This window comes from Pristiophorus japonicus, chromosome 1 (genome assembly GCF_044704955.1).
Source record: "Pristiophorus japonicus isolate sPriJap1 chromosome 1, sPriJap1.hap1, whole genome shotgun sequence".
In the NCBI taxonomy this organism is placed as follows: domain Eukaryota; kingdom Metazoa; phylum Chordata; class Chondrichthyes; family Pristiophoridae; genus Pristiophorus; species Pristiophorus japonicus.
The window spans coordinates 232398731-232411587 of NC_091977.1; the positions used below are offsets into that span (position 1 = coordinate 232398731).

Here is a 12857-nt window from a genome sequence, read left to right on the forward strand (position 1 = left end):
TGGCAGGCGTTTTATTCTTGAACAATTTATTCTTGAAATGAATTGCCACAGCAGAGCAGAAAACAACGCACAGATCACTCAGCACATTGTCCCATCTGCCTACGAGCGTGCGTGCGTGCGCAGAAAGGAGAGCGCGTGCCAGAGGGAGGGGCACGTAGGCGGCGGGCTCGAACCGTTTGTGAGCACGCACGCTCTCCCCACCCACCCCACACACACACCGTGAGCGCGCACGTCCATCCTCTCGCTTGCCCCGAGTGCGCGTACGTACGGTGCGTGGGGGGCGTGGCCTGCAACCGGGCTCGAACGAAGGTTCGCGGTGACTCGGCGCTGCTGCTGCTGCTGCTGCAAGATGGCCGCTCAGGACGAGCTGAGTAAGTTTACACAGAGAGTTAAATGAGAGGGATTAAAAAAAAGCTGTTTTATTAATAAATCGCAACCCCACCCTGACATTACACCACATACACAACGAGGGCGAGGGTGGTGGTGGTGGTGGAAAGACCATTGGACTGGGTTCACATCTCTATTTTTTTAAGTATCTCTCTACGTCAAATTATTAATCAACCTGAGGAGCTCCCCCCCCCCCCCGCTTTTAAAATCCGTTGCTTTCTATAAATCTGCACTGCTGTCTTCAAAGGGTTGATCGTCATCCCCCCGGGTGACACCCTTGGAGAAAGTGTGGGCCCCACCGCAGGAGCTCAGCCTCTACCACAATCATCTGTTGTGCTATTGTCAAATACACTCTCACCCAAAGGGATGTACTTTACATGTTGCTAACTTCCATTTCCACGTGTTTTGTGGTAATTCGAAGGCACATTGCAAACTGTCGCCCCCCCTCCCCCCCTTTCCCCTCTCTGAGATTGCAGGCCTGATATTTAGAAATGGGTTTAACTGAGGAGAGAGGGAGGTTTGGTGTGAAACCACGCTACTTGCAGGAAAACGAAAGTAAGATTTTAATACAGAAACCAGTGTATAAACTCTTTATTTGCATCTCTTTTTAACTTGTTAGCTTTTCATAATGCAGTTCTGAATAACTCCCATGTTACTCTACTTAATATGCATTTCACTCTTCTGTACATTGAAACTAGATACTTAAGGCCTATGGTTAAGACTGAAGCACTAGACTAGAATGATTTGGTGCAAGTCCATTGCGCCATAAACTTCGGTGAAGGTGGTATGAAAGATTTTTCAAGGTCCATTTTTAAAAAAAAGAAACCTCAGCTTGAAACATATGTCTAGTGTGGTACTGTGCCATACAAACTGGAAAGGTCCCTGTGCCATTCCTAGTCTGTGGCGTGTTACCTGATCAGGCAGTGTTAAGAGCCCTACAATTGATTTCTGTGCCTGTGCAGCAGTGAGGGGAAAATTATCTTGGGGTTTTCCACTCCTGATTGCTGTTTAGTGATCTCTGCTGGGATATGAGGAGCAGATTGGGCCTGAGCTTGATGAATATGCCCCCTCTCCAACTGCTGACACAGTACATTCTTACACATGAAGAATGTTCACTTGGGTGAGGTTAGAGGCTGCCAGCACCTCTGATCCTATACCTCAATAAAGTTATCACCGAGTGGAGGTGAGAGAATAGTGACAGAATGAGAACCTCTGCACAATTTCTCTTATTTGGTGTAAAAAGTGCATGAGTACATTTGTGAAAGTTTTTTTAAAAACTCATGTGAAATTGTGCTTAGTCCAAATGGTATTTTAGTTCAGTTTTTATCTGTTAAAAGTCATGAATTATATGGGAGCAGTTACAAGGAGGAAGAAGTCCTCGCTACCACATGGACTGGTTGAAGCAGATAGCATTGACCTATTTAAGGGGATATGGGGGCGGGATGGGAAGAGATAGTTATCAGTTATCATGGGAGTGGAGGTATGTGTGGAGTATAAACACCCTAAGACAAGTTGGGCTGAATGGTCTGTTTCTGTACTGTAGCTTCTGTATAAAATGTAATTGAAGAGTTCGAATATGATAAACCATGAGAGCAAATCAGTAAAATTAGATTCATATCATTAATTCAATTCTGGGCATTGATTTAAATGTGTTGTGTAATGAGATGTTAATTTTTGAGGTTTTGCTAAATTTTGAGTCAATGTGCTCACATTGATGGCCAGTGCTTACATGACTGATCATGCACTCGCTATCATGCTCATTACTTGGTAGCATTCACATGAGTGCAACAAAATTAATGTTTTTTGACAATGAGCAGCTCTGTATTTTAAACCATTGCAGCAGTCACCAAATTTAATTAACATAGCGGAGTAGCTATCTATTATATCTTGTAAATTGAAATATAAGATTCTGATTACCCATCTTGAAAATATTGGTACACCAATGTACTATTTCATTGATGTGGATAAAAGTGAGGCATTGCTGCAGATTAATGTATTTCATTTTGTATAAATAGTCTAGTTTTCTTTATCAACTACCCACTCTTATCAGGGATTCTTGACACCCAGAATCAAAGACACTTGTTAATACACTTTAGCCAAATCCGACTTGGAGACAATTGAACAAATTTGAGATATTCCTGGAAATAGCCATGGATTGGAGGTCATTCACCCTCATTTGTTTGTTGTACACTAGAGTTAAACACCTAATTTTACTGTAGGCTAAATTAATTAAATACATTTTAGAACGTCAAAACTATGTAATAGATCGGGAAACCAAAAGTCATTCAGATTTAATGCAACAATTTTGTGTTTATAAACAAATCTCCTGCAGTGAAGTGATTTTGAGTTAAACCAGTGTTGAAATGTGACTGTAGGGTGGGATTAATTGCTAGTTCCTCTGGTGAAATACTGTAATGAAGAAAGAGTTCCCTTATCCTGAATTTTGTGTGTCTAATTTTTTTTATATATAATGAATTTTATTTTTCTGTTATCTTGTAAATTTTATTTTGATGTCACCTCTAGTTAATTTATGTCATGGCCAACTTTCCTCCCCTCACCAAAAAAGAATTAAGTGGTTATTCACCTCATTCCTACATAACAGCATTTCAAAAATAAATCTATGGAGTGTGAATTGCTTTGAGATGACCCAAGGAAATAGAGTGCGATATAAATGCTGCTTCTTTTGCCCTATTAATACGATATGTTGTAATGTAAAATGAAATGTTTATTTCAATTATGACAATAGAAATAGATGCATTTTGTTTTAGGACACCAGTGTGTTGTGTTAAAGTACTTACTCCAGTAAACTAAAATAACAATGTGTACCACAGAATAGGGGAGGGGAGGGGGGGGGTGCGGTGGGGCTGGGGGGAGGGGGGGGTGCGGTGGGGTAGGGAGGGGAGGGGGGGATGCGGTGGGGTAGGGAGGGGAGGGGGGGGTGCGGTGGGGCTGGGGGGAGGGAGGGGAGGGGGTGGGGCTGGAGGGAGGGGAGGGGGGGGGTGGGGCCTGGGAATGTTTGATTTGCTTAAAATCTCTGATACCCAAGCCTGCCAAGTGCAGTTACAATTCTACGCACTCTAATCTTTTTTTCCACCTAAAGTAGTTGATTGCCTGGTGCAATAAAACCTCTTGCAAGCCTAGAACAACTACCTGTACTCCGGGATTGCATAGGGTTGCCAACTCTGATTGGAGATAATCCTGGAGATTGCATCATATGAATTCCTGCCTCCAAATGCCCCCCCCCCCCATCTCCAATATTTTTATAATTGGAAAAAAGAAACAAGTTTGAAAGAAAATGAATGACACCATTTTTTATAATGCCCTTGTAGTTTTTTTCTCCCGGGTTGCTCGTAGCAGTGTCCGGGAGATTAATCTTTAATTCCTGGAAACTTCAGGACAATCCTGGAGGGTTGGCAACCCTACCTTTGCACAACCTGCCTAAATGTAATCTAGACTAAGTAATGCAACTTGCATCCAGTCAGCCCAACCTGGTCACATCATGCAAGCTCAACCTGTAGATTCATTTTCGCGGAGGCTTCTTGTTAAATGTAATTACCATGAATTGACTGTTTGCTCTTGTGTAATTTTGTCATGTGTACTCTTACATAAAGAATCTAGCTTCCTGTACAACACAAGGAAGAAATCCATGTCATTCAATACAGTCTTAAAAAATGTTAGACACATTTCCATGCTACCACATAATATCTCCAGGTAAGATATTGTTGTAATACAGCCAACTAGTTGTTCATAATCATTGCAGTTGCATTTATTTTCATTGAATCATACAGCACAGAAGGAGGCCATTCGGTCCATCGTGCCTGTGCCGGCTCTATGAAAGAGCTATCCAATTAGTCCCACTCCCCTGCTCTTTCCCCATAGCCCTGTAAATTGTTCCTCTTCAAGGATTTACCCAATTCCCTTTTGAAGATTATTATTGAATCTGCTTCCACCACCCTTTCAGGCAGTGCAGTCCAGATCATAACAACTCGCTGTATTTAAAAAAAAAAAATCCTCATGTTGCCTCTAGTTCTTGCCAATCACCTTAAATCTGCGTCCTCTGGTTCCCGATCCTGAATTGGCCGGAGAAATTCATATCATTTGTATTTGGTTTTCAACTAATTATTTTGCTATTTGAAAAATAAGTATGCTAGTGACAGCCACAGTTAAACCAAAATCAGGTTATCTGTCCCTAGGATATCTATCCCCTGCAAATTACAGTGCAGTAGAACAAGCTAGCAGAATTGTGACTATTCAGAGTGGCCCATGATTCACTGATTATTATTTTTCAAATAGACTGAATGTAATAACACATGGACATATAACTTTTGTTCCTTTTACATTATTGGATAGCGTCCAGTGGAAGCCAGTGTTACAAGCAGGTGGAGAATGAGGGGCAGGATTAGCGAGGAGTTATGGATCATGTCAGAACCAACGACATAGGGAAGAATCGAATTTAGCTTCTGTCAAGAGTATCTCTGGAACTGGATGATAGATTAAGAAAACAGATGCTCAAAGATAGTAATCTCAAAATTATTTTCAGTACCACGCAAGAACAGCCAGATGAGGGAGATAAATATGTGGGTAGAGAAGTTTAGGAGAAAAGGATTCAGATTCTGGGGGCATTGGGACCAGTTCTAAGGCATGAGATGGTCTGCATCTAAAGAGAACAGGACAAGATAGTCAAAAAAGATTCGGGATGGGAGAAACGGCAACAAAAAAATGGGATAATTGCCAAACTAAGGGAATCCAAACAAAACTGTTTAAAACAGAATATAAAGAACAAAACTGGGGAACTAATGATTTAACATAAAATCATTAGGTAATAGCAATAATTGAAATGTGACTGCAGCTGGGTCAGGATTGGCAACTAAAAGTTCCTAATAAATTTTCAAGATAATGGGGAAGAAAAAAGGGAGGAGGGGTAGCAGGAATTAATTAGAGACAATCATAGCACTGGAGTGTAAGAATTTAAGTAGAGAAATGGACACCAGTGTGTTGCATTAATGTACTTACTCCAGTAAACTAAAATAACAATGTGTACCACAGAGTAGGAGGGGATGGATGGGGGATGGATGTAGAATGTGTCTAGTCTTGCTCCAGGCATGATGAGTGTGGAGTAGGCTTGATTGACCAGCTTTCTTTTCCTGACCATCGTTCTCAATTATCCTATTTTTTGTTGCCTTTTCCCCCATCCTGAATCTTTAATTCCTGGCGACTCCAGGCCAATCCTGTCGGCTATGGGGAGTTCTACAGCGCAGCCTGTGGCGGAGCAGGGAATTACTGACCGCAACTTCAGGATTTCCACATTTATCTGCGCATGCACTAAACCCTGAAGTCATGGTCATATTCAGAGGGCTAATGATAACGAATGCTGACAGTCTTGCCGTCATTACCCCAGCAAAATCCGGGCCAATGTCTTGAAAATTCTGGCAGGTTTTTCTATAAAGGGCATCATCCGTTCAGGCATGGCATACATGAAGTATTAAGAAATAGGTATAACAGGTTATTCACTTGCTATTTTAACTTTAGCCTTTTTTTTTGTAGTATTCAGACTTCACGATGTTCAGTCATGTCAAATTTATGTCTTCTCTCTCTCAACTTGCCCGTCTGGCAGAATGGCTGTCAATGTATCATGAAGATAAATACAGAAATCAAAAGTCATAACTATACCATTCACTACCCTATAGTATTGTAGCAGCATGTTTAAAATAGGTTCCAAGACTGAACTCATTTTTCATTTCAGTATTCTGGAAATGTTGCAGAAATAAGCCCTTTAGTATATTTGTACATCTGATATCAAATTGTTGTTCATGTGATCGTCTTTTTCCATGCCATACAAAGGCCACCTCCCCTGGGCTGAAATGTCAGGTTTTCTTCATTCTCCAAGGTAACAAAATGGATTATTTTTTCATCGTGGAGTCAGGTGCTCCCCAGTGTTGTTCACACATCAGAAAACATAATTTTTAATAAAAGTGTGCATCAGTATTGTATTCATTACTTTACTCTCCAGGATGTTGAAAGCAGTTTGTCAGTATGATTGCTGATTCTGAATTACATGGAAACATAGAAAATAGGTGCAGGAGTAGGCATTCGGCCCTTCGAGCCTGCACCACCATTCAATAAGATCATGGCTGACCATTCCCTCAGTACCCCTTTCCTGCTTTTTCTCCATATCCCTTGATCCCCCGAGCCGTAAGGGCCATATCTAACTCCCTCTTGAATATATCCAATGAACTGGCATCAACAACTCTCTGCGGCAGGGAATTCCACAGCTTAACAACTCTCTTGAGTGAAGAAGTTTCTCCTCATCTCAGTTCTAAATGGTCTACCCCTTATCCTAAGACTGCGTCCCCTGGTTCTGGACTTCCCCAACATCGGGAACATTCTACCCACATCTAAACTGTCCCGTCCCGTCAGAATATTGTATGTTTCTATGAGATCTCCTCTCATCCTTCTAAACTCCAATGTATGAAGGCCCAGTTGATCCAGTCTCTCCTTATATTTCAGTCCAGCCATCCCGGGAATCAGTCTGGTGAACCTTCACTGCACTCCCTCAATAGCAAGAACGTCCTTCCTCAGATTAGGAGACCAAAACTGAACATAATATTCCAGGTGAGGCCTCACTAAGGCCCTATACAACTGCAGTAAGACCTCCCTGCTCCTATACTCAAATCCCCTAGGTATGAAGGCCAACATACCATTTGCCTTCTTCACCGCCTTCTGTACTTGTATGCCAACTTTCAATGACTGATGAACCATGACACCCAGGTCTCGTTGCACCTCCCCTTTTCCTAATCTGCCGCCATTCAGATAATATTCTGTCTTCGCGTTTTTGCTCCCAAAGTGGATAACCTCACATTTATCCACATTATACTGCATCTGCCATGCATTTGCCCACTCATCTAACCTGTCCAAGTCACCCTGCAGCCTCTTAGCGTCCCCCTCACAGCTCACACCGCCACCCAGTTTAGTGTCATCTGCAAACTTGGAGATATTACACTCAATTCCTTCATCTAAATCATTGATGTATATTGTAAAGCGCTGGTGTCCCAGAAATGAGCCCTGCAGCACTCCACTAATCACTGCCTGCCATTCTGAAAATGACCCATTTATCCCGACTCTCTGCTTTCTGTCTGCCAACCAGTTCTCTATCCACGTCAGTATATTACCACGAATATCATGTGCTTTGATTTTGCACACCAATCTCTTGTGTGGGACCTTTTGAAAATCCAAATAAACCACATCCACTGGTTCTCACTTGTCCACTCTACTAGTTACATCCTCAAAAAACTCTAGAAGATTTGTCAAGCATGATTTCCCCTTCATAAATCCATGCTGACTTGGACCGATTCTGTCACTGCTTTCCAAATGCACTGCTATTTCATCCTTAATAATTGATTCCAATATTTTCCCCACTACTGATGTCAGGCTAACCAGTCTATAATTACCCACTTTCTCTCTCCCTCCCTTTTTAAAAAGTGGTGCTATATTAGCTACCCTCCAGTCCATAGGAACTGACCCAGCGTTGATAGACTGTTGGAAAATGATCCCCAATGCATCCACTATTTCTAGGGCCACTTCCTTAAGTACTCTGGGATGCAGACGATCAGGCCCTGGGGATTTATCGGCCTTTAATCCCATCAATTTCCCTAACACAATTTCCTGACTAATAAGGATATCCTTCAGTTCCTCCTTCTCACTATCCCTCGGTCGCCAAGTACTTCCGGAAAGTTACTTGTGTCTTCCTTCGTGAAGACAGAACCAAAGTATTTGTTCAATTGGTCTGCCATTTCTTTGTTCCCCGTTATAAATTCACCTGAATCCGAATGCAAGGGACCTACGTATGTTTTCACTAATCTTTTTCTCTTCACATATCTATAGAAGCTTTTGCAGTCAGTTTTTATGTTCTCTGCAAGCTTCTTCTTGTACTCTATTTTCCCCCTCTTAATTAAACCCTTTGTCGTCCTCTGCTGAATTCTAAATTTCTCCCAGTCCTCGGGTTTGCTGCTTTTTCTGGCCAATTTATATGCCTCTTCCTTGGATTTAACACTATCCTTAATTTCCTTTGTTAGCCACGGTTGAGCCACCTTCCCTGTTTTATTTTTACTCCAGACAGGGATGTGCAATTGCTGAAGTTCATCCATGTGATCTTTAAACGTTTGCCATTGCCTATCCACCGTCAACCCTTTAAGTATCATTTGCCAGTCTATTCTAGCCAATTCATGCCTCAAACCATCCAAGTTACCTTTCCTTAAGTTCAGGACCTTAGTTTCTGAATTAAATGTGTCACTCTCCATCTTAATAAAGAATTCTACCATGTTATGGTTACTCTTCCCCAAGGGGCCTCGGACAACAAGATTGCTAATTGACCTTTCTCATTACACATCACCCAGTCTAGGATGGCCAGCTCCCTAGTTGGTTCCTCGACATATTGGTCTCGAAAACCATCCCTAATACACTCCAGAAAATTATGATTCCTAAGATGGCTGCTTTGCTTCTGGGGGAGGCAGGAGGTGAGGATGTTCTTTTCTCCTCCTCTCTCCTATTTCTCATCTATATGCTGCCCCTTGGCGATATCATCCGAAAACATGAAGTCGGTTTCCACATGTACACTGAGACACCCAGTTCTACCTCTCCACCACTTCTCTTGACCCCTCTATGGCCTCTAAATTGACCGACATCCAGTACTGGATGAGCAAAAATATTCTCCAATTAAATATTGGGAAGAATGAAGCCATTGTCTTTGGTCCCGGCCATAAACTGTGTTCCCTAGCCACTGACTCTATCCCTCTCTCTAGGATCTATCTGAGTCTAAACCAGACTGTTCCCAATCAGGAGCATATTTGACCCAGAAATGAGCTTTCGGCCTCATATCCGCAGCATAATTAAGACTGTCTATTTCCACCTCCATAACATTGCCCGCCTCTGCCCCTGGCTCAGCTCATCTGCTGCTGAAACCTTCATCCATTAATTTGTTACCTCTAGACTTGACTACTCCAACACACTCCTGGCTGGCCTTCCACATTTTACCCTACGTAAACTTGAGGTTATCCAAAACTCGGCAGCCCGTGTCCTAACTCGCACTGAGTCCCGATCACCCATCACCCATCACCCCTGTGCTCGCTGACTTACATTGGCTCCCGGTTAAACAATGCCTCGGTTTCAAAATTCTCATCATTGTTTACAAATCCCTCCATGGCTTCACCCCTCTCTATCTCTGTAATCTCCTTCAGCCTCGCAACCCCATGCGATGTCTGCACTCCTCAAATTCTGCCCTCTTGACCATTCCTTATTATAACTGCATAACTGTCGGTTGCCGTGCCTTCAGCTGCCTGGGCCCTCAGTTCTGGAACTCCCTCTCCTCCTCTCTACCTCTCTTTTCTCCTTTAAGATGCTCCTTAAAACCTACCTCTTTACCGAGCTTTTGGTCATCTGCCGTAAATTATTCTTATGTGGCTCGGTGTCAGATTTCTTTGTTTTGTCTTATAACACTGCTGTGAAGCACCCTGGACATTTTACTACGTTAAAGGCGCTCTATAAATAAAAGTTGTTCTCCAACCCCCCCCACACCCCCAAGCAATGGTTCGTTGGTTGAGAAGTGTCCACATCCACGAGATTTTCTTCAGCTATTGAATCATTTATGAGAACGTTGCTTTGCTGTTTCCAACTATAAATGATCCTGCTAGGTTTTCCTCCACGAATGAATCTGTGGACTCTCACTTAACTCCCTAAGAGATTGGTTGCAGTCTTGGTCAATAACTAAGCCCCTAATCAACCCATCTTACATGTTCATACTTATTGCTAGGATGGTCTGGAGTTTGTAATCCTCAGGATTTCCCAATAGTCATCTTGATTGACCTTTGGGCATTATTGTACCCCTCCCATCAGACTCCTGAAAGGGTTATTTGGAGGACATTGGTTATAAAGCATTTGTGATGGCTAAGTTGGACCAGCTTTATTAGGTCTTCTGTCCCCTCTTGAAGCCCTGTGTGCACCCCTGATAACTCACTTAATCATCTGCCAGCTTCTCGTATACCCAGTGGTCATTCCAGGGTAAGCATCCTGTTCCCCGGTTAGGGAGTGGAAGTAGTTAACTTACAAACATTTGAACAATGACGAACAGGAAAAGGGCCTCTGGCCCATCCAACCTGTCCTACAAAGGAAGAACTTGTAACGAAGATAGCAGTTTGCATAAGGAGTAGTCCACATGAGGATATCCTTTAGTAATATTCACTAGGCAAGATTCTCATACTTGTGGACTTTGCAAATTCTAGCTGAAATCAAGGTAGCTCAGACGTTGGTCTGGGAACCTTCCCTTCAATTGGTCACTAAAGCATGGTGGATTTTTTGGGCTCCCTACAGAGGAACAAACCCAAATACACTCCCAAAACCCCTTTTTGGCCAGTTGAAAGTTCTACTTGCAATCATATCGACAAAACCTCCAAGAGTTTAACAGGTGTAACAGTTAGCAGCCAATCTGATCTACATAGAACTGGTGATGCTGCAGACCCCATCCTATCTTCCCTCACCCCCACCCAGTTCTCAAGAATAGCCACCTCGTCTAACCAATGCCACCAAAACAGAACAGTTGGTCATTTATCACATTTGCTGTTTGTGGGTCTTTGCTGTGCACAAATTGACTGCCACATTGCCTGACAGTGACTGCACTCAAAATTAATAGGTTTGTGGATTGTTTGGGATATTCTGAGAACATGATGAGCTACTTTATAAATGAAAATTCTTGTTTTTTAACGATTTATCTAAATCAAGTTCTGGAAGGATTGTTCCATTATTTAAGTTTGGAGGGAGGTTTTGTGCAAAAGTCTGAAATTAAGCATCTTTAAGCCAAATCTTTTAGCAAGACTTAAGTGCAGTTGCAGAGAGATTTGGTAAAGAATGAAAGATACAAAATTAATTTACGTTTTATATTACTTGCCGCCATCTCCACCACCCCCCCCCCCCACTATTAAAACCAGAGATCAGACAGTCTGCCCAATTGATCTACTAGGTAAACAGCTGTTCTCTTCACTCTCCTCCCCCGCGTGGCACTTGCATAGATTTATTTATGTAACTTGTATGTGGGGAGCAAATTTATTTCTCTACCAGCAGTAAATAAGGAAAACACTATTTTTCAAGAACCTTTAGTAACAGAATTATACATTTTGTATTATGTGGTATAACATGACGCTTATAAACCATTGCATCAATAGACTTAATGTGATCAATACTGCACAAGATCCGCTAGTAACATTTTAAAATATGTACAGCATGCGCAGATGGCACAATCCAGACATCACGCTGTGCTTTATCGCTGGCTAATTCTGACCTGCAGTATGAAACTTGCCGACACTTCCCAATCTACAAAGTTCCCTGACCAAACAACAATTAACCTCCAGTTGACTTTTGAACCTGTTTACTTAAAAAAAACAATGTATTGTCTTAATGGGACCAGCTCTAGCTTGGTCACAGAATAATACCATCATAGGCAGTCCCTCGGAATCGAGGAAGACTTGCTTCCACTCCTGAAGTGAGTTCTTTGATGGCTGAATAGTCCAATACGAGAACCACAGTCTCTGTCACAGGTGGGACAGATCATGGTTGAGGGGAGGGGTGGGCGGGACCGGTTTGCCGCATGCTCTTTCTGATGCCTGCGCTTGGTTTCTGCACACTCTCGGCGTTGAGACGCGAAGTGCTCATCGTCCTCCCGGATGCACTTCCTCCACTTAGGGCGGCCTTTGACTAGGGACTCCCAGGTGTCTGTGGTAATGTCGCACTTTATCAGGGAGGCTTTGAGGGTGTCCTCGTAACGTTTCCGCTGCCCACCTTTGGCTCGTTTGCCATGAAGGAGCTCCGCATAGAGCACTTGCTTTGGGAGTCTCGTGTCTGGCATGCGAACTATGTAGCCTGCCCAGTGAAGCTGATCGAGTGTGGTCAGTGCTTCAATGCTGGGGATGTTAGCCTGGACGAGGACACTGATGTTGGTGCGCCTGTCCTCCCAGGGGATTTGTAGGATCTTGTGGAGACATCGTTGGTGATATATCTCCAGCGACTTGAGGTGTCTTCTGTACATCGTCCATACCTCTGAGCCCTATGGGTATTACTACAGCCCTGTAGACCATGAGCTTGGTGGTAGATTTGAGGGCCTGGTCTTTGAACACACTTTTCCTCAGGAGGCCGAAGGCTGCATTGGCGCACTGGAGGCGGAGTTGAATCTCTGCATCAATGTCTGCTTTTGTTGATAAGAGGCTCCCGAGGTTTGGGAAATGGTCCACATTGTCGAGGGTCGCGCCGTGGATCTTGATGACTGGGGCCAGTGCTGTGCGGCGAGGACAGGCTGGTGGAGGACCTTTGTCTTACGGATGTTTTAGTGTAAGGCCCATGCTTTCGTACAACTCAGTAAATACGTCGACTATATCCTGGAGTTCAGCCTCAGAATGTGCGCAGACGCAGGCATCCTCCGCGTACTGTAG

At 43.1% G+C, this 12857-nt stretch overlaps 1 protein-coding gene across 1 annotated transcript in view; it reads left to right on the forward strand.

Moving 5' to 3' along the window:
* The first annotated feature begins 281 nt into the window (after positions 1–281).
* Positions 282–12857, forward strand: part of ecpas (Ecm29 proteasome adaptor and scaffold) — a 151663-nt gene continuing 139087 nt past the window's right edge. Inside the window, exon 1 of the mRNA XM_070887950.1 lies at positions 282–371. Coding sequence (XP_070744051.1) covers positions 350–371 — 22 coding nt within the window. The 5' untranslated portion in view covers positions 282–349. The remainder of the gene's footprint in view (positions 372–12857) is intronic.